Here is a 24,551-nt window from a genome sequence, read left to right on the forward strand (position 1 = left end):
GGGAAAGGAACCAGCAGAGTCAGTACAGCAAACAGACTGAGATACCGCGGCCGGCCTGGTGCAGCAAGGTAGCCAGTGAACTTCACCCAACCAAGAAGTCCAGGCCGGGGAAGCTGCTGGGCCACCCACAGGGCAGTGGGTTAGCTGGAAGAAGGCACAGGGTGGGAAGCGGGGACTGTCCCAGAAAGGCAAAGAAGGGGCGGGAGGTCTGGAGGCAAAGTGGGTAGAGCCCCACTTGGTAGGTAGGCAGCATGAGTGTGTATGAGGTTTCCTGCTTCCGGCTGCAGTGGTGTTCAGGCAACTGTGCTCACATGGCAGAACTGCACGGTGGAAATAAAGCTGCTTTACAGCTCTACCGGGAGTAAGCCATTCCTGGCCCAAGTGAGCCCATTCTGTTAGTGTGAACCTGCTTGCTTGCATATCTGTGTGCACCAATCTAAGGGTGAGGGCATATACAAGTCTGAGAGTGAGTGCTCATGAAGCTGAGGCTGCACATTCCTGTAGGAGCACATCCTGGGTGGGGTATGTGTGTGCATCAGGTGCAGGGTATGGAAGCAGGAAGGAGATAAACCTGCACCTCACTGTATGAGGCCCTTCATGACATCTGATCATGTCTGGGGAGGAGGTGGGTGATGACAGCCAGATCATAGACAAAAGGGAGAGGAGGCGGGAACCATAGGAGGCCTGAGTCCTCCACGGAAAAAGCAACCTCTGGAAAAGCTGGGCAAAAGGAAGGAAGAGCCCACACTCATCCCCACTCCCATCTTGGATGTCCAGGTTCTGTGTACCACCCAAGGACAAGGCCCTGTCTGTGGGGCACCGTGTAGCAAAGGTTCTTGACCAGTCAGAGGCATGTGAAGGCCAAGACTGAGCCTAGATCTCAGGTCAGCTTCTCAGTTCCCAGGGTAGAAGGTATAACAAACCTAAGCACCTACCTTCAGTTCCTTGATCTTGGTGGGGGTCCTGACCTCTCCCTCCTCAGCCTCTGAACGTCGCCCTCCAGACTCAGCATCCTCCTCTGGCTTGTCACCATCAGGCCCTGTGTCGTGGTTCTCACTGACTGAGGCTGGGCGGGAGAACTCTGCTGAAGTATGCACAGACAGCCAGGTAACCATGTGAGACATCTCTCGTGCCTAGACAGGAAGCTAGCCCAGCTGCTGCCCAACCTCACCTGCAGTGAAGCCAACTGTTCCATACCCCCAATCCACTGAGCACCCTAGTCACATGGCTGGTGAGTGGCAGAGCTGCCTCCCAGCCCACACCCTCCTATTTTCTACAGCATTAGAATCTGGGTTCCATCTCAAATCCAAACTTTTTTGGCTGTGTGACCTTGAGGAAACGACATAATCACTCTGGGTCTCCGTTTCTTCATCCATAACAGTACCTACTTTAGACAGCTGAGGTGAGGAACAAATAAAATAGCATTTAGAAACATTTATGAGAGTGTCCAGCACAGAGTGGGCCTTCCATCAACTCTGGCCCATAAACATTGCTGCTTTAGTTGTGGTCATAGCAGAATATGCACTTGATCATTACTTAGCAACACACAGTTATGGTGAGATTATCTTTTACTAGTGAAAGCTAATTCCTAAAGATTGTATATTGTTATGATTTAGATCTAAAATGTTCCCTAAAAGTCTCATGTTCAGAGTTGGGGCCTGGCTGGAGCAGGTAGGACACTGGAGGAATAACCTGTAAGGGTATATTCTGGCTCCCAACTCCTCCTTTTGCTCTCTGCTTCTTGGGTGCCATGTCCTTCCACCATGCTGTTTCTACCTTGGAGCCAACCATGGGCTGAATCCACTGGAAACTAAAAATAAGTCTCTTCCTTTAAGTTCAGGTGTTGAGCATTTTGTCCAAATAATGAGGAAGCTGACTAATACAGAGAATTGGTACCAGGAGTGGGGGGGGCGTTGTGTGTGTATACCACGTGACCATGTGGTATACAAGCCTTTGGAACAGGTTTTTGGGAAGAACTTGGAAAGGTTTGTCCATGCTGTCTAGAGAAGCCCTAGGATGCTGTAAGTGAAGCTTAATAGGTGATCCTGGCTGTAGTTTAAAAGACCAGAATGCTGACAGGAATGCTGACAGTGAAGACCAGCATTATGAGGTTTCAGATGGAAATAAGGACTATGATGGAAATTCAACGACAGGCCATGCATGTTTTATTCTGGCAAAGAATTTGTCTTCATTTCACCCCCTGTCCTAGGATTTTGTATAAGGCTCAGTTTAAAGGTGGTGGACTAATTAATCTGGTAGAGCATATTTCAGGGCAGTCCAATGTTCAGACTGATGGCTGCTTTTAGCCAAGTTTATAGTGAGCATCAGGAGTAAAAAGCAGCAAAGCCAACTCTTAGAGATGGACTAAATGCATTTTTCATAGTGACATAAATATGAGCCTCTGGGGGGGAGGGAAGAATGTTGCAGTTTGTATCTAAGTAGGCCTTGTTGGAAGAGGAGGGTCACCGGGGAAATAACCTGCAAGTCTATATTCCTGTCCCCAGCTCCTCCCTTTTGCTCTCTACTTCCTGGATAACATGAGGTGAGTAGCCTTTTATCCATCAAGCCCTTCCACCATGCTGTTTTTACCTTGGAGCCAGCTGACCATGTACTGAACACACTGGAAAAATGTGAGCCAAAATAAATCTCTCTTTCTTTAAGTTACAAGTGTCAGCATCCGGAATGTGACTAAACATATATCATTCACCTTCAGTATAAAATAGTGAGAATTCATGGAAATCCCTGCAATAACATCTTTTTTGCTCAATGGCACTCCAAAGCACTCTTCTGAATAGAAAAGGGGTAGAATTATAGACTTCACACTAGGCACTGGGTATAACCCCATTATGCCCTTGAGTCTTGATTTTTATAAATAAGCTGAAAAACACTGAGTTAAGATAATCAGAGCACAGATTATCATCCTTGGAATTGATCTCAAAGAGAATAATAATCCTTTCTATCCATATTTATTCACTTTGCAAATGCAATACTAATATGCCCACATTATTTCATTTGATTCACACAATTCTCTGTGCTGATAATTGGCAATAGAAAATACTCTCCCCATTTTAAAAATTAATTAATTAATTAATTAATATGTTAGTGGTGGTGGTGGTACCAGGGATTGAACCCAGGGCCTTGCACCTGCTAGGCAAGTGTGCTACCACTGAGCTACCTCCCCTCTCCCCATTTTAGAGAGGATAAATTGAGACCTTAAGAGAAGATTGCCCTGTGGCCCTACAATGAGTCAGAACAAGAACCTCCACTTCCGGACTTAGAGTCCAGGCTTCTGCTCCTCCTTAGACAAACTTCACTAGCTTATGGGTAATTTCTGCTGCCCCCCAAATTTAGTTATCATTTAGTCGTTGGCTTAGGAATGGAACTGAAGGAAAGGGATGGAGGCATGGTCCAGATCCTTCTTTGCTTTGCATAAACTACAGTACTCCATTCTCTTGGTAAGATGCCAATCTGTGCACTGCCAAGCTTCTTGGGCAGCGGGCCCAGAAAACTATCTGGCTGAACAAAGGACCCCACAAGGATGTCCCAAGGGCAAGAGTGTCACATGCCAAGTGGGAGTGGGTTGTAGGCTGAGGTGAACTCACCAGAGCTGCCCAGGTGCAGAAGGGCTCATGGGCTGCCATGCCTGGTGCAAATTAACTTGTGATATATCCACCGTTATCACTGTCCATTCTGCAGAATCTAGCATGCTCACTACCCATCTTCCCTCTAAATACCACTCTTCTCCACCTCCTATTTGGGCCTTACCTCCATCAAGACTACGGGACATGGTGTACCGTTTGCTGGAGGAACGCTCAAAGAAGGGTGCGGGTCGGTCGATGAGAGCGCTGGCCTGGCGTGTCTGTGCTTGGGTTCTTCCACTATACCGGAACTTGGAGCCCATGACCAGGAAACCCTTGGGTGGGGGCTCAGGGGATACTAGCCTGCAGTGGAGGGATGGAGGAGAGGAGGGAAGTTCAGACTTGCGTTGCCAGGCCCAAGTTTAGACCGACAAGGCCTTTATCCCACAGCCCCATCAACTATGAAACTTCAGAGTGGTCCAGAAAGGAGAATACTGGGAGAAGTGGGAGGTCTTTCCCGGAGTCTCCTAACTCCTCTTGCTACTCCCCTGCACACTCATAGCCTTTGCCTCACCCTGTCACCCTAGCCCAGGGTTAGCTCACCGGAAGAATGTGTGGTGTTCGATGCAGACCTTCCACAACCTCTTGGCTGACCGATGGTTTGGAAGTTTAAAGCCAATTGTGCTCTCAAACTGCTCATACTGGAAAACCAAGAAGCAGGGTTAGAGGCAGGGCCAGCACAATCAGGCTATTCTTTCCAAACCTCTTCTCAGACATGTGTGACTTTAGCTTGGTCATTCATGTAATCAACAAGGTGAGTTAAGCCTGTCTTCTGTGACAGATTCAGTGCTAAATACTAGAGACACTACAGAAACCAAGACAGAAGATACTAGATGTGAAGGTCTCAGATAATAAATAAGGAGACAAGGTAATTGCAGATGTTTATGAGGGCTAGGAGGCAGAAGATAGAACCTAGTAACAGGCTTTAGGTCAATGAGTACATGGCCTTGAAGGGGGTCATAGGATGTGGTGTCTTCTCTTTCTTTTTCTACATCCTGGCCATGAGGTGAACAGTTTGTTCCTCCACCTGTTCCTGCCATGATGTACTGCCTTGCCACAACCCAAAGCAATGGGGCAGTCAGACATGGACTAAAACTCCAAAACTGAGAAAAAAAAAACTGACGAAGAAACCCTATTTCTATATATTTTTTTCAGTAACAGCTGACTAACACATGAAGGAGCTATCTATGTGAGAAGACGGGGAAAAGACCTTTATTTAGGTAGAGGGACCATCACATACAAAAGTGGGAAAGAGCTTGACTTAAGAATTGCAGAGAAGCCCACAGGGGCATGAAGCAGTGTGGCAAGAGAGAGGTGAGAGAGGCAGGTGGCTGTCAGAGCTGGACTCCAGTCTCAGAGCTAAAGAGAGCTCCGAAAAAGTTTAGGCAAAGAATGTGGGCAGAGTTGGGAGAGAAGTTGGCAGGATCTGGCTTATGGGGAGAGGCAGGAGGGCCAGTGAGAGGGACTGTATAGAGACACAAGTGAGAGACAAGGCTTCTGGTAGCTGGTGCCGTGGAAAGAAGAGACTAGTGCGTCACAGTTACTCTAGTGGTAGAATCAAATGGGCTCTGAGATGGGTGAGATGTGGAGGCTAAAGGAAAACAGGTACGGACACATGTTTACATGTGTATGTAGTCACATACTGTGTGTCACTTAGTATATGTAGATGCTGAAGCACTACATGAAAACAAACACCTGTACACACATTTACTTAAATGTCTAATGTGAACATGTAGTTATCCTATATATGTTCTCATGTATCTGTATGTGCTTGTCCACACACACCCAGGGTATGAGGTCTATGTAGAAAGCTACAGAAGAGGGAAGGAGCTCTCTGTCTTCCCTACACCCTGGCATCCTATCCACATTTCTAGGCAGGAAAAGCCCAGATCAGCTTCCAGGGTCTGCCGCAACCCATTAACCCCAGAGAGGAACAGGGCTCCCAAGGCAAGCTTACCTCCCCAGGCCGGATCTTGATATAGAAGTTACTCCTCTTGTACGAGATCTTGAGAATCTTGGGCCAAGCAAAACGATTGATTCTCAGACGGTCCCGGTAGATGAGCAGGCCATTGGCACAGACACCTAGCATGATGTCAATGCCCTCAGAGTCCTGCATGAGAAGGGACCACGGAAAGGGATGCCTGGCATCCATGCACGAAGTAGCTGGTGACCCACCCCAGATCCCTCCCTGAGCTCTGCTGGTAATAAGCCCTCCAGAGCATCAGGAGAGCATCCTTGCTGGAGTCCCCTGACCAACCCCACGCAGCCATCCAGTCATTGATTCAGTTATTCAGTCACTGACTCACTGCTCACTTGTTCTAGTATTTGCTCTGTAAATCAATCAATCAATCATTCAGCAAACATTTAGGTACACACTCAGTGCCAATCCATAGGATATGTGCTAGGGATACAGCAATAAATTAAGGTCTATGTCTTTCATTCATTTGATCTCAATTGAATGGTGACAGAAACAAGTTCTTAAGGAAACAACAAGGAGCAAATGATAAAAATCATAAGCAATAAAAGGTGATGAACTTTGGGGAACCAGAAATGAGAATAGAAAAGTTCCACATTGGAGACAACACAAGGTCTGGCACACCAAGCCTCTGCAGGAGCCTGATAGTGCATCAGGGGCACCACTGTGTGCCAGGGGGGTCTGGGGCTCGGTGGTACCTTGGCATGGTGCAGATCGACTCCATACATGGAGAGCTTCTTGGCATTCTCAAGGAAGTGGATCTCTGCTTCACCTGGGGTCATGCCCCTGAGGGAAAGAAAGTGATCACCAGGGCCAGGGCCTGCTGACTGAAGGTGGCTTAGTACTACCGTATGTGCTAGCTACTGTTGCAGGCACTTCACAAATACTCACTGAATCCTTATCACAACTCTATAAGGTAGGTATCAGGTTATTCACATCTTACAGAACCTCTGCTTCTAGGAAGGAGGGTGGCTGAGACTCATCTCAGTCCCTCCTTTCTGTCTTCAGGGCAGTATGGTGAAGCAGCCCCCCACTGAATTCAGTCTACCCAATCCCATTTTTGTAGAGTCAGATCTACAGTAGATCCTTGGCTTATGAACTCAATTCATTTGCAAGGGCTGGTTGTAACTTAAGTTGATCAACTGCAGGCTCAGGCTCCTCTGCACAGCCTTCAGAGTCTCTCTCCTGTATGATTTTAGGCCACACTTTCTTCCAGGCAGATCTCAGTGTCCTTAGAGAGACACTGGCTCAGAATTTCTCAACCCCACATAGGAAAGGATGTTGTAATGTCCCTTCCAGAACTCTTTAAGGGTTAAATCTGTATCTGAGACCATCTGGAAGCACAAGCAGCTGGCATTCGGGTTGTAACTCAAGATTTTGATTGTAAGTTAAAACTAAAGTTCTGGTTGTAACCTAAGTTTTTCATATGTCAGGCTGGTCATAACTTCAGCGTGCACTGTACTTCCTTCTTGGGAAGGGTTGGATTGGAGTCAGGATTTTTGCCTCATTTGCCACTGAGTTGAGTGTGAGCTACAAATCCTGCTCCTCCATAACTGTGAAACCACTGCTGAAGACATCATTCATTATAATCACCCAGCGGCTCCTAAATTATTACCCACATAAGACATTTCTCTCCGAATTTAGTATCAGAAGCCATTTAATCTACCTTGAGGAGCAGGTGCACAGTTTCCTTTCTGAAAAGAAGAGTTATGTAATCGATCAAGGTTCTTTCTGGAAACTCAGACATTTCACACTTAGTACTACCATATGTGTTAGCTGCTGCTGCAGGCACTTCACAAATACTCACTGAATCCTTATCACAACTTTATAAGGTAGGTATCAGGTTATTCATATCTTACAGATGAGGAAGCTGGCACAGAGAGGTTGAATAATTTGCTCAAGGGCGCACTTCTATTAAGAAAAAGTCAGGATTTGACCACAGATAATGTAGCTCCCAAGTCTATGCTTTTAAGTACTTCATTACATCTGTCTCTTATATTCTCTGGGCCTCACTTCCCTGGCCTCTGTCTGCCTCTGAGCTGGTGTGTGGGAAACTTGTGTAAAACTCTAGATGTCAACGTGTTTTAAGTCCAAAGAGCTGTAAAGACAACCACTAGCATTTCTTCAGCCCACATTGATCTGAATGTCTCTCTCTGAGTTATGGATCTTGCAAATCCCCAAGGAATCTTGCTATCTAGGACACAGATGACAGGCAGGCTGCCCTATTCTTATGCCCACATGGCTACAACTGAACAATTACATCCAACTCATCACAATACCACAGCAGTCAGTACTAATCAAGCAGAGTGGGTGTGTGAGTCTAACAAAGATAACTCTGGTGGGCTCCTCTCCACAAATACAGGACCTCTCCACATCTGGCCCTAGCCCTCCTCTCCAGGCGCAGCCCACAGCACATACCTCCATGGCAATGAGATAGTATCACCATAGCCATTCCTTCAGGTACAGCACTTTGCCATTTATAATGCACTTGCACATCAGTTATCACACTGGGTTCCCATAACAATCTTGAACTTGGAGGTTAAGCACTTTCAGCTTAAAATGACCACGGAGTTCATTGTGATCCGGGTTTAACCCCTCAGGAGTAGTATCCCTAGCAGATCAGTCATTTGGAAATAGCAGTACAGGGAATGGGACGATTTTAATTGTTACAATAACAGAGGGATGTTTATGGATATTTAATGCCTGGGACTCAGGGATGCTAAATGTCATGTGCAATGAATTCTCCTGCCCCAAATACCAGTAGTTGAGAAACACTGATCATCTAAGACCAAGCATTTACAGGTGAACGATGAGGCTTCCAGAAGTTAAATAAACAACCTACAATCACACATCCAGTTCATTATCTTCTAACTCCTGGAACAAAGTGCTTTCCACAATTTGTCAACTACTCAACCTCTCAGTTCAGACAGCAACCCTAAGAGCCAACATGTGTGTGTCTTTAATATGTGCCATATGGTCCTCCCAACAACCCAACCGGGTGGGTTTACTAGCACCACACTGAACAGATGAGCACACCAAAGCACAGGGAAATGAAACAATGTGCCAAGTTCCCCCAGTTAGAAAGTGACAGAGCCAGATGGCAAACTCAAGCAGGCTGGCATTTGAGTCCAAACTTCTGAACTTTACTCCAAGATGTAGACATCAGGATATTTAGCTACAGACATGGAGTAGTTATTATTACTATCCCTATAATAATAATTCTATAACAGCTATTATCAACTCAAGGGGGTAGGTAAAGAAACTGATTCCCAGAGCCCACAGTTAGGGAATTTTAACACCTATTCAATGGTGGCAAACCCAAGGCACATGTGTTATTTGTTTTTCTTTTAAGATAAAAGATGGGAATGTGTGAATGTGTTGGGAATATTGTTTTTTCTAAACTAAAACCTCAGTATTCAGGTTTAATTGTTGTGTTGGCACTTTGTGATAAATAAATGGGTTTGGAGTTTCAGTGTGGACACTTGTCTCTAAAAGGTTCGCCTACACTCAAAAGAAGTTTAAGAAACTGAAGCCTGGAGAGAGCGTTTGAGGTCATGCAGCTAGTCACTGTCATTCCTATCTGAAGAGCATTTACTCTCAGACAAACCCTCATTCAGGGCAGCGCCAGGAGGCGTATGGATACCACAGCAACCAGGGGCCTATGATGTGCAGGGCTGCAAGGAGGCTACCAGGCCCTCTCACCTGTATGTCTTGTGCAGCTCCATGATTCTCTCTTCCAGCTCCCGGGTCTGGTTTGGGGCAAAGCGGAGCTCACTGACATAGTTGCCTACATGCTCCTCGGCATCATAGTCACCAAGCTCAGCCTGCACGGCATAGGAGCCCAGCAGGGCATGCGTGACGAAGGAGCAGGGCAGCCGGCCCGTGATGATATCTGCTCGCAGCTGCAAACACAGGTAGTACCTGGAGAAAGGACAGAGAGGGAGTGGGCTCAGGCCCCAGGTCCAGTGGGGCCATCAGAACCAAAGAGATGAACACAGCTCAGCAAAAATGGATACCCTTAGATACTGGCATTTCATGGGTTGATAATTTGGTTGTATCCCATGAGATGGCTTTGAGACATTTCAAATGACTTTCAGCATTTTGTTCATTTCTGAATTTGTAATTTCTAATTCATTTTCGAGCTCACTAGAACTACTCTGCTGGCTTTGCCCTTTAAAATTAATATCATGTAGTTTTAATTATATAACTAATATATTCTTATATAGGGGAAAATGCAAACTTTAGAGGTGATTCTAAATTTCATCTTATGCTCATTCTCATTCTGAATCTAAGGTCGCCAGTTATCCATGCGGTATTCCAGACATTTCCCCTTCGTGGAGACACAAAAATGCATGTGGTCGTGATGATGAGTGTGTTTAACACATAAATGATACCGAAGGCTACATCTGATTCTACAGCTCTATTCGTCAGGCCCAGGGATGCACCTTAGAGCCCTTCCCATGTCAGTAAACACCACTCTACCTCATCCATTTTAACTTCTGTACCTTACTCCACATCCCAAATGGACCTGCCTGCCAATGCTTGCCCAAAACTTTTTATTTTGCCTCCAGCTGTAAGTGAATTATCTAAAAACAACAATAACAAATCGGTTTAAAGAAACATTTCCAACCACCAGTCCATGATGTTTTATAACTCGCATGCACACTTGGATGATTTTACAATTTTTAGAACCATTTAAAACCATTTTGGTATAGCTTTTCTGATTACTGTATATATATTTTAAAAAATGATTTGGTTCGTTATCAGCCAGCAATGCTTCCCTGCCCATTTTTGCCATATTTCACCATTTTTTCAACTGCCTATAATCTCTTCCTTTTAAGTGGCTTTTCTCAATACAATTTTTAGAGCTCTATGACATTATTTCACAGTCAGAACTGAAACCCTAGTGACAGAGGGAGGGGGAAAAGGAGAGAAGGAGAAGGGACATAAAAAGAATTAAGATGTGTTATGTAGATATACCAGTTCCCCACAATGAATGTAATCATTAGGTACTGCAAATGTGTACTAATAAAAGTAAACATTTTTAAAAAGAACTGAAATCCTAGCAAAAGTATATGCAGTCTCAGTGTGTGCTCAGGGCCAAGCCACAAGATTAGAATCAGCTGTAGCTCAAATATCATAAGCATCCAGTATAGGCCTGTGGCATTTTGTTCAAAAGTCTGAAGATTCAGAAATCTTTGCCAAATGCTCTGACCAATCCTTCATTTCAATCAATTTGTCATTTTGACCAGTTTATTTTTGGCCTAACTATTTATGACTAAATCAGCTGCTCTTACCACCCCATGTCCTGGGGCCATCTGTGCTGGGCACAGCTAACTTTCTTCCTGGTGTCCCCGCAAGCCCAATGCCCAGAGTCTGGCACAAAAAGGAGAGGCACTGGTGGGCAAGACCACAGGGATGGGGACTGAATTGGCCTGAAGCTCAGATCTGGCTGCTGTCACATTGGCCTGGAGCTGACCTCAGGGCTCAAAGTAGGGCTAATGAGGCCAAGTCCTGGGGCCTGATCTATTCCAGGAACACCTGTCTTATCTCTCAAGGCCAGAGTCAGCATCTTGACCTTGGTCTGTTGCTTAGCAAAGAGTAGGCAGGCATTAAGAGACTGATGGAAAGATGGGAGTGGTTTATCACCTTCCCACTGCAGAACTCCAAGGCCGTGTTTTATGTTGGGGTATAGGGCCCACTGCATGGATGGCACAGCCCCAGGATAACCTGAAGTGAGACCATCTGTTTGAAAGAGGCTTAGATAGAAAGAAAGGCCTCTACCTGCTTCCTGGTTTCCAGATGCAGGATGAACCCATGTACATTCCCACCCTCGTGGTGTTTCGTACTCCCTACCTACTGGTTCTGAAGTACAGGACTGCACTTGTAATCCCTGTTCACCCCAGCAGCCCGCCCACGCTTGCTGCCATAGAGACCACATGGTTCTTTTGACCTCCATACACCCCATATACACCTAGACACTGGGTCAAACTCGCACAGGCGAAGAACTGACAGTTCCTTCTTATCTCTAACACTGAACACCACTGGTCCACCAAGCCTTTATGTGTTGGGTTTGTCTCAACATGAGGATGGCCCACGCTGTTTTTTGAAGTTTACATTGTTTTTAACATTTAAAATTTGCGGTTTTCACTGTCAAATCTCTAGTTTCACCTTAACAATAAAGCCCTCTCCCCACTGGGCAGCGACTACTTATAGCTGAACAGCAACCATTTTAGGTGGCCTGTCTTTTTCAATTCATGACGGGCCCACGGCCCCATGACACCTCCTTCTCTGACGTCAAGGGTCAGCTTCTGTCGACCACATTTGTGCTCATTTCTCTCACACCGTCTGCTTTCTTTGCCAGTGTCCTGGCCTCACCAGAGCTCTGCATATACAGCATACAGGTAACCACATCCACAGACCATAGAGCCAGCGTGCTCAGCCCTCCCTCCACAGCCCTCACCTTGTGATATCTTCTGTCAGCTGGGCCGGGTCAGGGGGGTAGAACTTGACAGTGAAGGCAAAATTCCAGGGACTGCCTGAGAGGAGAAGACCGGGGAAGGTCAGAGAAGACCAGGGGAGGTCAGAGAAGCCCAACCATCCCCGTGGGTGGCCCAAATGCACCAGCCTGTAGGCAACTTTTCAAAATCTCCTTCTATTTCAGATCTATGGAAAAATCTAGCCAGGAAGCCTGGAACATTTTTACCACTTGACAGGTGCAGAAAGTGACGTTCAGGTTAGGAGACTTGTGAGCTAGCAGAGGGGAGGAAAGTAGAAGGAAAAACATTGCATGCCAGGTATGTACACTGTGAATTACTTCACAAACATCGCTTCACTGAATTCACTATCACCCCGTAAGTCCTGTGATTAGCCCCACCTTGCAGATGAGGACACTGAGGCAGGCTGAGGCAATAAGATGGCCAGCTTTAGGCATGTTACAGAACGTTAATCTTCATAAGCATCCTGATGAGTTAGATGAAGATTCTGAGAGGTTAGGTCACTCTCCAGGGGTCACTCAGCTAGTTGGTGGCAGAGAACAGGTGTCTAAACTGTGGTCTCCTGACCATAAGAACTCTCTGGAAAAAAAGAACCTCAAGGGGACACAATCCTTGCCTCAGGGATGATAACAGTGATAACAAGTAATAATAATAATAATAATAATAATAATAATAACAACAACAATAATAATAGCTAGTGCAAGGGTATACTGTGACAAGGCAAAGTTGTAAATGTCACGCAGATGGTAACTCACTTAATCCTCACCACAATCCTAAAGTTAAGCATTGTCATTATACTATTTTACAGGTGAGGAAACTGAGGCACAAAACAGTTAAACAGCACAAGAAGTAGGGCCAGGGATTTAGCTCAGCGGCACAGTACCTGCCTGGCAAGCTCGAGGTCCTGAGTTCGATCTTCAGTACCAAAAAGACAAAAAACAAGAAGTAACGTGGACTCAAATCTAGGCAGTCTGGCCTCTGTGTCTGTCCAGACTGCCTCAGGGGAGCTGGAAGAACACAGCCCCTGAACTGGGTGCTCTATGTTGGGTGCTGGCCATGCTTTTATCATTTAATGTTACTCCCACCTCATGAGACAAGAATTACCAGTTCACTCGCCAGGGAAAAACAGAGCCCAGAGGACTTTCCCAGGTGTCCTGGGTGATGGGAGGCTCAGAGGAGATATACCCAACTCTGAAGCCCAGGACTCAGTGCACATGCGGCTGCCTTAGGAAGGCTGAGGGCTGCCACAGCCACAGAAAAGAGAAGAAACTTGCTTCTCTGTGCCCAAAGAGCAGGGCTAGGATGAATGGTGGGGAGTTACAGGGGGAGGGACAGAGGCCGGAGCTCTACTGGAGGGGACACTTGTAGCTTAAGGTGTCACAAGGAGCAACTGTCCACAAGACTGGTCTGTGCTGGCAGCAGCCGTGTACATGCTCTGGGGACAGATGCTCAAGTTTGACCATTCATCCTGGCTGCTTCTCTTTTCCAAGCTCTTAGTATTTAATGTTGAACACTTGGCCCCCTGCATATGCTGTGATTCCTTCTCTGGAGCTGCTAGAGGTCAGCCTGAGTCCAGCCCTAGGACCTGTGTCCCCAAGAGGAGAGTGCTCGGCCTATGTGGCTGCTCTTTGTCTCCACCTGACAGGAAACTACAGGAAGAATTCCTCAAGCCCCTTCCTGCAGAGTCAGCTGGCATCTCTGGGCCCAGCTGCCTGCTGTCATGGCAACAGGCTTGGCTACAGCTTTCCAGCCAGGGGACCAGGGAGCCAAGGGGAGGGGCTCTGGGTGGAGGCATCTCTGCCTCCAGGCCCCAGGTTTCCACCTACTACAGGCACCTTGCTGAAGCCACTCACCCCCGAGACACACACACACACACACACACACACACACACACACACACACACACACCGCGCGCCCACTTCAGCCATTTGAAAGCTGCCCCACTTCTCCCAGCATGCCCTTTCTCTCTAGGACAGAAGCACAGCTTGTAGGACTGCATGTCTGCTTCTCCTCATGTCCTGAACAGAGGTTGGAAGGTCAGGGCTAAAGACTAGCTCAGCCAATATTCGGTTCTGTGACCATGTGTGAGTAACTGCCTCTCTTTGGGCCTATGAGGAATGGGCCCTGAAGTCTGCACTAGCTCTAGACAGCAGGGTGGCTGTTTCCCAGGCCATCTGTCTCCTTGTCCTGGAAGACTGCAGGTGACATCTGAATGCATTTATGAGTCCCCTGTTAACTTGTTGTGTGACTGCCCAGCTATTTCTCTTCTCAACCAAAGTCCTCAAACTTGTCATCCATAAAACAATGGTCAACAATATCCTGCTTTCCCAAGACCTGCTATGGAGAGAAAAGGAGCTTTTGGGTCGAGATGCACTTTCCAGAGTCAGAGTGAGCAGCACAGCCGGCATCCCACCCATCCTTCCACTGCACCCCATCCACAGCCAGCCACTCACTCCGGATCTGCTTCTTGATTTCCTTGGAGGGGTCCAGCCAATTCTGAAAGAGAAGACAGAGTTCTTCAGAGGAAAGATGGAGGAGAGGCCCAGATGGGGTTGGGAGAGAGAAATAGTCAACTGGCAGCTTCTAGTGGGGAATGCACTGCCCCGGCTAAGCTTCTGGGACCCTTTTCCTTGGGATTGGGAGGTGAGGGGGACAAGGCTGGATTTCCCACCAGAGTTGGGATCCAAAGCTATGGTCTGAAATTGGCCATGGGCAGCCACAATAACCAGATATTGAGCCACAGTGGGAAGGGGGACAGTCAGGCAGGAGCCTCCAAGAGTGGGGAAAAAGCACTGGCTTGGGGCCACCTCCACTCCTTCAGGCAACTCATGCAGTCATGGTGGGGTTCTCAGATATCCATCTGGGGTTATTTACAAGTCACCAAGGAAGGACTGGAGTTGGGGTGGAGACAGAAGGCCAACAGCAGATACGGCTGTTAGGTGCCTAGTGAAGACCCGATGGAAACCCTGGGATATGGACATGACTGTGGAGGCCTAAGGGAAGAGGCCCACTCCCACAGCAGCCCCCACCAGGTACCTTCTGGCTGTCAGCATCACAGAAGGTCAGGCCAAAGTAGTCCTTCTCCAGGAGGTTGAGGTGCTCACAGACCAGATCAAACAGTACCTGGCCCCGGCCATGCTTCTAAAGGGGAAAGCAAAGCTATCATGAGATTGGGATGTACTTTAGGATGGGATAAGTGATTCCTGGGGCTCCACCAGAATAACAAGAAAGTCCCTGAGAGCTTTCTAGCACCCAGGTGAGACCTCCTGACACCTGGCTCTGCTTTCTGAGTCTTAAGGGACCCTGGAGGTGACAATGCCCAGCTCATCCAGGTCCTTCCAAGTCCTGCTAGGGTCTCTCTAGCCCATGGACCTGCTGGCTTGGGGGTAAGTAGAATTGTGAGTGTGGAGAGTAACTGATTTCTCCTTCCTTTACAGCATCAAGAGACAGAAGAGAAAACCAAAGTCCTAAGCTTTGGGTAGGAAAGGAAGAGGAGAATCTTTTGAAAAAATGAGAGGCATAGGCAGGAAAAAGCGGGGAGCCTGGGACTCAGGGTCACAGTCATTCTCCTTTTCCTGGCCTTTCCCCTCACAGGAAGACTCAGTGAAAAACAAAAGCAGCCCCATCTAGATAGCCACCCCTAGCTGGGCAGCAAATGAGGAAGCAGAGAGGTATGTAGGCTCTCCTTCAGCCTCTGCCAGAAGTACTGCTGTCACAGCCACCACCCGACTCTCCTCCACTAACCACACAGCAAAGCCTGGGATACTCTGAGCCACTATTCCGGCCTGAGGATTCAGCATGACAGAGCCCAGGACCAGGGAGCATATCCCCAACCCACAGGAGTAAAGGCAAACACAGGTAATAGGATCCAAGGTAGGAGAAACGTAAGGTAGCAGAGAAGTAGGGGGCTCCAGAGAGAGAGTGTGAGTGAAGGCCCTGCAGGATACGGCTGGGTCCCCACACACAAGGATGAGGCATGGTAAAGAATTTCTGAGCCTGGAGGAGCCCATCCAAGGGAGTAGACCTCACCTGGCCCAAACCCTTCATGTGCTGCTGGGGCGGCTGAAGCAGCACTTCGGGACATGGACCATAAGAAGGCCCTTTGAGGAAGGTGTTTGCTCGGAAGAAATGCATAGAGAAATTGTAAAACCATGCAAGGAAGACAGGCCTGGCCTCCCAGGGTTCAGAAGTAAGTCATGTCCCTTGAAACCAAGGCATGTGCCTAAAGAGCTCAGCAGCGAGGCCACCCTCTGAACTCCTCCACACACGTGGAGAAACGCTGGCCGTGGTGCCTGGGCAGGAGTAGAACCCCTAAAGGACATGGGGCTCCGGGGATGGGGAGAGGGAGAACTCAGACTAATAATAATGAGTCTGAGCCTGCACACGTCAGAAGACATGAAACACGGAGCCAGAAGGGCTGGGGAAGAAGCATCTGTTGTGTCACTGCTAGGGGGCAGGGCCACACCACAGGGGTTCCTACACAGATGAATGCTTCCTTCCAACGGCCCACCTCCCTACGCCTTCGCGTGCAATCTGCAGGTGACTAGTTTGTCCTGGAGAGTAGAGGTGGCGCCCTGGACAGGAGTATTCACAAATTCACAAGGAGGGGAGGACCCCTCTCTCTACCAGACAAAAAAAAAAAAAAAAAAAAAGGTAGGAGTCTAAGCATTAGTCTCTGCAGGGTGAGACAGAAGAGTTCGGTTTCTGGGCCCACTGGGCTGCAGATCAGTCTTTAGATAGGAGCAACCTTGCCAAGGTTCAGCCACCCTGAGAAACCTTTTCCTAGTGCCAGCTTTGTGGCTTGTCTGATTCTGTTTGCAATCATAATCTTAGTTTTCTGGGCCTTGGCAACACCATCTGCACAAAAGAGGGCCAGGCCAGGCCATCTCTCTGGACGCTGCAATTGTTCCAGGACTCCTCTGGCGTGGCTCAGGCTGAGCACACACAGGAGCTGCCCAGCCTGAGGCCAGCTGACCGGGGATGGGGCATATGGCACTGGGTGCTCTCCTACCTCCACCTCACACTCGTACTCAGAGGCATCGAGCAGAGTGACTCGGCAGATGGCACTCTTGTACTTCTTGGCAATCTTCTGCGGTGATTTCTGAGCCTTGCTGGGTGTGGTCCTCTCTGACAGGCCATCGGCCTCGCAGTAGTCTTTCTCCTCCATGTCTAGGCTCTGTAGGCCCAATCGAGGGAAGAGTTTGGTCAGTGAGATTGAAACTACGGCCTTTCACACAAACAAGAAGCAATTGGTTTGGGGGTTTTTGTCTTTGTTTGTTGTTCTTCTTTTTTGTTTTTTCTGAGACAGGATCTCGCTATATAGTTTAGACTGGCCTTGAACTCATTCTGTAGACTGGCTTAGAACTCATGGCAATCCTCCTGCCTCAGCCTCCCAAGTGCTGCGATTACAGGCGTGTGCCACCATGTCAAGCACAAGGAGCAACTGGAACAGCTGGGGCACAGACTGATCCCAAAATGAGAGTTACTTCCGTCTGAGACTCAGGGAGTATCCAGGGGCCATGGCTGGTGTGTGCAGGAAGAGAGCTTGAGTCTCTAAATGCAGTAAGGATCAGAATCTCTCTCACAAGATACCACTGGCAGGGGCATCTACTGCAGGCAGCTGTATCCCACAAAACCAAACCTGTGGCTAAAGCTCTGTCTCCCTAGAACAGGGCACAAGTTAGGAGGACATCTGTCTAGTCTCCTCCTCATCTGCCACTGAGTTTTGTATGAGGCTGGGAGCTGCAGACAGATCTAACAGAGGGAAGGGCCAGGGCCCTACCTGAAATCCTTTGTTGACTGTGGCCTAGTCCTTGCCCTCTTTGAGCCTGGTGTGAAGTAAGGGATGTGTGAATTAGAGGACTCGAAGATTCCTCAAGTCTACTGTAGTTTTAGAGTGATGAGTTTTGCTCTAGAGTCAAACAGGGCTTGCCAAGCTAGAATGAAAAGCTCACAGGTGGGGAAATAAAGTTGAAAGAACACCATTTTTGAGATAAGCTCTAAGTTTGACTTCCATTTCTGTCACTGTGTGGCAATGTGACTTTGGGTAACCTGCTCCATCCCACTGAGCCACGATTTCTCTAAATGTACAATGGGAACTCAACACCTACCCTCTGAGGTTCGGGAGAATTAAATTGAAAAATGACCACAGTGCCCCTAGGATAAGTGCTCATGTAACAGGTCATGGATAAATCTTAGTTTGCTTCTTTCTTCCCTGCTGAGAAAATACTGTGGCCTTAAGAACAGTACATGAGGCCTGGCCAGGCGTGTGTGTGTGTGTGTGTGTGTGTGTGTGTATGATACCGGATGATCTCAGGTTCTACCTGTTCAGCAGGCCGAGTGTCCTGCTGGGGCGGATGCTTCTCATTGGAGTTGGCCTCTGGGTGGCCGTGGCCTGCAGGGGTCACGGGGGTAGTCACAGCTGCGGCAGCCTCAGGCTGTTGGGGAGCCTCCTCCTGAGCCTTCTTCACCTCAGAATCAGGGCCTGTCTCTGTTGTCATGGTGACCAGCACGCCTGCATTGGCATGAAGGAGAGCATGTGACTGGAGAGGGATGGTGATAGTGTGACAGCCAAGGGGGCAGGAACCACATGCAGAGAAAGACAGATGGAGATAAATGGACAAAGAGCCAGAGAGAAAGAAGGAGGGAGGGAAGGAGAGAGGAAACAAGGAGAGGGGAGTCATAAGCAGTGAGGGGTTAGTAGTGGCAGCCTAGGTCATAACCCCACCCCCACGCTGTAGCCAGTTTTTTAGGGATTCCAGTCTCTGGGTCCAGATCCGGAATCTGGTTACTTTCTATGTATAATAGAGTTCGCTCCAGGGAACTCTACTCTGCCGGGAACACAGGGGTCATTGAGTGACCAGCTCTAGGCAGGATGCTAGCCTGCTGTCTCTCTGGCCATAGTGTCTGGCACACAATAGCCCCTCAATAAACGCTGGATAAGCTGAACTCAATCAAAGTAGCTCTGGATGCTAGGCCCTTTAGGCAATGAGTTCAGGCAAGCCTCTACAATCCCCAAGCTGCTTCCTGTACACACACACACACACACACACACACACACCGAGCCTGGCTTCACAGGGCTGCTGTCAGGATGAGTCCACAACAGGTAGGCACTTAAGAAAAACACATTGCTCTGTCCATGCAAAAGTTGGCAGAATAGAACTCGGGACCAAGCCTGTTCACAATTGCTTCACCTCTCTGGGACTCATCTACAAAGTGAGAGACTTAAGGGAGCCATCTCTGGGACAAGGTATTCATGACATTTTCCTTGTGAGAATTAAATCAGGAGATTCCAGAGAGAGTCAAGGACCCACTGCCCAGTCAGTCTGTAGGAATTTGGCCAGTTGCAGAGAAAAACAAAGAGAAAAATATTTCATGACAAAGCAATAACTTCAACAATTTATCTTTGTGTTTTATACATTTAGTAAAAGACCTGAAAGGACACCACAGTAAAGATCTGAAGGGAGCACACTGGTAATCCTGGCACTTGGAAGGCGGAAGGCAGGAGGATTGCCACTAGTTTGAGGCCAGCCTGGGCCACATAATAAGTTCAAGGCCACCCTGAACTACATAGAAAATCCCTAGAGGAGTGGAGAAGAGGGAGAGGGAAGGGAAGGAGAAAGAGAAAGAGGCGTTAAAGGAAAAGTGAAAGAAAGTCATGGAAATTGGGTAGGATAAGGAATGACTTTGGAATGACTTGTATCTTTTTGAAGATGGTTAGACGGATGCATACATAGATGGAAAGACAGATATTAACCCATAAGCTTTGCTTTTTATTGTCTTAAAGGTAAAAGCACTCTTTCTTGACTTCAATTATTGGATCCTCAAAAAAAAAAACAAAAACAAAAACAAAAACTTTGGAGCTAAAACCAGGAAACAAAGAAAAGGGTAAGAATTCTCACTCCTCCTTTCCTCTAAATCTATCAAACTGCTGCACATAAAAAAGATTCAAACTAGACCTGGCAGGCCCTTCCCTGATCCCATCTACCACAGAAGACCTCTGATGGCAGACAGATAGACAGACAGACAGACACAGGCTCCTCTGGGCTAGCTACATGCTTCAGGCTCCCTTCCCACACTGCCTTTTCCCTACTCCTTGGGGTTGTGAGGATCAAATCCAAGGCCCTGAACACAATGGGTAAGTGCCCTACTATTGAGCTATACCTGCAGCACATCATTTTTATTATTTAGTTTTTCTCTCTGCATTCCTGTGGGCATTTGCCTGGTCCTCTGAGTAGCCCACTCAGCCACAGGAGAGCTCCAGGGCTCTGAAGAGATCATAGGCATCCTGAACCCCTATACAGCAGGTCACAAGTGGAAGGCTCACAAGTGGGAGCTCACAAGCAAGGATGTGTTATAACTGAAGCCACTGTCAAGATGAGCAGAAAGGCAAGGTGTTGGTTATATCAACTCATCCCCACCCACAGAAGCTTTCGCCTCAAGCCATTATCCTGGGCCTTAGGGGTACAACTCCATGTCGTAGCTACACAAAGGTTCTCACCACTCACATGACACCTGGGCTAGCATACAAAGTGATAAGAGCTGCTCTGGGGAAGCCCACAGCCTAGGAAAGATCAAACTGAGACCTGTCTGCTGGGCTTGGATATTTCCTAGGCCTGCACTCAAGAATACTGGCCATTGTATTAGATAAGAGCTATATGTAAGAAGCCTCAAAATAAATGCCTACTTAATTTTGCTTTAAAAAACAGAATCTGCAGACTAAACAGTACGCTTCTTGCTGTGAGAAGCAGAATCCCCATGACCCTTATAGCCAGACAGTGCCAGGGCACATTCATTCTGACCCTCTGATGGCCTTCAGCCTGCACTCTCCAAATTTCCCCCAGTCCTGAGTCTTCTTGGGAACAGCCAGGAAAGCAGTCTTAAATAAAGGTCCCAGTCTTCCCTGCCTTGGTCTCCAGCAGAGTGTGCTGGCAGCCAGTACCACAGATAAGAAAAGCTGGCTATCTTTTAAGATAATTAAATCCACTCTCTTTTTACATGTTAGACTCAGAGATCACCAGACTCAAGTGACAGTCATTTCGTCAGACAGGGTTTCTCTGCTTTCAGACTAGACTCCAAGGAGGTAAAGGGGCCACCAATGGCTCTTCCCTTCAGTAAAAGAAAAGGAGATGCAGAAAATTATGGAAAACATCTGAGTGAAAAAGCATGGGACACAACAGTTTGTACAGATTGATACTATTTTAATTAATACACATACATAGATCCAGATGGTCCCCATTTTATGACAGTCCTGCTTATGATTTTTCAACCTAATGATGGTGTGAAATTGTAGCCATACAACCATTCTATTTTTCAATTTCAGTACAATATTAAATAAATTATACAAGATACTCGGCACTGTTAAAACAGGCTTTGGGTTGGATGTTTAGCCTGACTGTAAGTCTGATTTAAGTGATCTGATCACATTTAAGGTATGTTAGCTAAGTTATGATACTGTGTAGGTTAAGTATATTAAATGCATTTTTACTTATGATATTTTCAACTAAAAATTGATAAGGTTATCTGACTATTATCTCAAGGTAAGTCAAGGAACATCTATACAGAAAATTTAGCAGAACATTAGCTATGGTTATTTCTGGGTAGCAGAAGCATGGACAGTTATTTTTTTCTTCTTGCTATTTAACTAGTTCTTGGTTTTCCTACTATACTTGGAGATTCCTTGAATGATTTTGTTTTTTTGGAGAGGTATCGGGGATCACCCAGGACCTTGCACTTGCAAGGCAGGTGGTGGAACCACTAAGCTAAATCCTGGCCCTGAATGATTTTTTAATAAACTTATTTATTTTAGAAATGAGATCTTCTTTTCTTGGTCTTAAACTCCTGGGCTCAAGAGTTCCTTCTGCTTCAGCTTCCCAAATAACTGAAAGTACAGGTATGATCACATCCAGCTCTTCAAATAATTATTTAACAATTAGAGGTTAAATAAATTTATTCTGATGCACATGGCTTGGTAGGACAGGATTAAAGGGAATAAACAAAATCTGTTTAAACTTTTAAGAAAATTTAAAAGGAAATTAAATTAAAAGGAAAATACCATTATTATTTTTGAAACCTATGACGAAATCTTTCTTTGACGACTCCAAGGATAAGAGGATGGATTTCTCACCAGGCCACAGAAAGGGAGCCACAAACCTACCCTTGGTCAACAGAGCCAGCCACATGGGCACAGTTCTGCACAGGCCCAGGTCAGAAAGACGGATGGAGCCTGCTGGGTACCTGGGCAGGGTACCATAGGGAACCTTCAGGGCAGGCACACTTCATGTGGAGGCGACTGCTACAGGAAGATGATGCTGTCCCAGAGGATAGCTGGGGTGATTTAGATTTGCCAATGTACATTTCAGCCTCTGAGAAGAGTCTGGGACCTGGTGATCTTGCAGTTCCCAAAGGGTTCTTCTAAGGTTGGGGGTGGAGGTGGGGTTAGAAACTTTTAGACAGGTGGTGGAAGAGAGGGCATTTGAGCTGAGTCGCCACGTGTGCGGACATCCAGAGATGGGATCAAGGACATCGTGCAGGCAATAAAGAGGAGACATTGACATTCTGATTCCTCAAAACAGCTGTAAAGAGGAGCTCAAGACAGCCTGGCAGGAGGGACAGGTTGGATGTAGGGAGAAGTGAAGGAATTCGAGTGGTATAGGTAGCTTTGCAAAAGTCAGAAGTACCCCTGACTACTACAGGATAGGACTCCCATCACTGAGCAGTTACAGTTAGAGCCAGGCCAGGGCCGATCATGGACTCTGAACAGCCCAGCAGGGCAGGGTGTCCTGCAGCAGTGGTTAAAAGCACAGGTTTAGGCTTTGGAGTCAGGCACAGGGAGACCCAAAGCCCAGCTCCAACACCTCCTTGCTCTGCAACCTTGGGCAAATGACTTCATTTCTCTGAGCCTCAGTTACCTGTCTAAAGCCAAGATACTCCTCCCTCCCTCTCAGGGTGGTAACAGAGATTCAGGAAAAGAACTCAAAGAGAGCACTAAGCATGGTATGCACCCCATAAAACAACCCCAAGAGGTAGGTCTGTTATTAGAAACAGTAATAGGAAGCCACAGTGAGAACGTCCCTGAAAATAAAAGCATGGAAATGCCTGCCCCAAAGGATGCAGAAAGAGATCTTCCACAAGACAGAAGCCAGCAGGGTCGGGAATATAGCTTAGCAGCACAGTGCCTGCCTGACAAGCAGGAGGTCCTGAGTTGAACTCTCAGTACCAAAAAAAAGACAGAAGCTAGCAAGGCCAGACTGATGACACCGACATATGATAGACCAAATGCACAGGATTAGAGAAGAGAAAGGTCAGCCAGAGAAATAGAAATGAATGCTGACAGCACCCTGTCTGGGGACAGAGGCCCAGCACAGTCCAGGATGTTCGCCTGACTGAGCTGGGGTGGGGCTGGCCCAGCAGGCTGCCCACATCTGAGGCTCTGCAACATTACAACCTCTGTCTGGATTCCCTGCTTCCCTGCCAGGGCACTAAACAGCCTTCTTGCACTGTGGCTTTCCATTTTGGTGGCCTACAGGGAGAGGATGTCCCAGACCAGCTGAGATAATATTCACTGGGCCTGGCGATTATATTCCTTAAAAATGAATCAGTGAGATGGGCTGGGGATTTCGCTCAGTGGTTCCACTGCCTGCCTCACAAGCACAAGGTCCTGAGTTCCATCCCTGGTACCTGCAAAAAATCAATGGCAATATGGTTAACCTTCTAATTAGGGTTAGCGTGAGTCAGCATCTCTGAGCCACCACTTCAGATTTGTTCTTCTGTCCCATCTTTCCAGTTACTGCCCAGGTCTACATCACCATCAGCTCAAAGTAGGACGGCTGCCCCAGCCTACTGCATGGCTTCCCTGTAGCCATTCCCAGGTTTTATTTTCCACAGCGGAAATGAAAATCTTTGCAAAACCTCAGTTGGATGGTCGCTTCAAAACCTCTAATGGCTTCACATCGAAATAAAACACAAGCTCCAAGCCAGGCATGATGGCATGTGTCTGTAATCTCACCTACCTGGGACGCTGAGGCAGGAGGATCACAAGTTCCAGCCCAGCCTCAAAATAAAAAGTAAGTAAGTAAACAAATAAACAAAATAAATAAAGCTAAAGATGTAGCTCAGTCCAAGTCTCTGGGTACAATCCCTAGCAAAGAAAAAGAATTTTTAAAGTTCAAATTTCTTAACAAGCTATAGGCCTCTATGTATGTCTCCTGCCCATCTTTCCAGAACAGTTTCTCCCACTGCCAGTCCCCTACTTCTTCCCTGGCCCCCACCATCACAGTGAGCCTGTAACACTGGCTTCTGGTCTGTCTTTCAGCATCTTGCCTCCGAATTGGGGCTTTATCTTTAATGTCCCCTTTGTATAGGTGCCTACTTCTCCTTGTATGACTGTTCTTACCTTCAGGTCCCAAATCTAGTGCCCTTGTACCACCCTGTTTCAAATTG

General features: G+C 47.2%; 1 protein-coding gene across 27 annotated transcripts in view; it reads right to left on the minus strand.

The window, feature by feature from the left end:
* The window catches only part of Epb41l1 (erythrocyte membrane protein band 4.1 like 1), a 129,757-nt gene that overhangs the window by 34,048 nt on the left and 71,158 nt on the right, over positions 1-24,551 (minus strand). For 19 of the 27 annotated variants that reach the window (XM_019209926.2, XM_019209922.2, XM_019209923.2 and 16 more), the window contains exons 2-12: positions 18,434-18,624; positions 17,122-17,286; positions 15,147-15,251; positions 14,564-14,606; positions 12,077-12,152; positions 9,316-9,534; positions 6,312-6,399; positions 5,596-5,748; positions 4,182-4,279; positions 3,766-3,941; positions 936-1,084 (exon numbers count right to left, since the gene is read on the minus strand). In XM_019209926.2, coding sequence (XP_019065471.2) covers positions 936-1,084; positions 3,766-3,941; positions 4,182-4,279; positions 5,596-5,748; positions 6,312-6,399; positions 9,316-9,534; positions 12,077-12,152; positions 14,564-14,606; positions 15,147-15,251; positions 17,122-17,286; positions 18,434-18,610 — 1,449 coding nt within the window. In that variant the 5' untranslated portion in view covers positions 18,611-18,624. Of the gene's footprint in view, positions 1-935; positions 1,085-3,765; positions 3,942-4,181; positions 4,280-5,595; positions 5,749-6,311; positions 6,400-9,315; positions 9,535-12,076; positions 12,153-14,563; positions 14,607-15,146; positions 15,252-17,121; positions 17,287-18,433; positions 18,653-23,752; positions 23,776-24,551 lie in introns of those variants that run through there. The other 8 variants (XM_010639995.2, XM_010639991.2, XM_033767005.1 and 5 more) reach the window with 3 other exon arrangements.

The sequence above is a fragment of the Fukomys damarensis genome, unplaced genomic scaffold (genome assembly GCF_012274545.1).
Source record: "Fukomys damarensis isolate Sample0158 unplaced genomic scaffold, DMR_v1.0_HiC HiC_scaffold_22, whole genome shotgun sequence".
NCBI classification, from domain to species: Eukaryota; Metazoa; Chordata; class Mammalia; order Rodentia; family Bathyergidae; genus Fukomys; species Fukomys damarensis.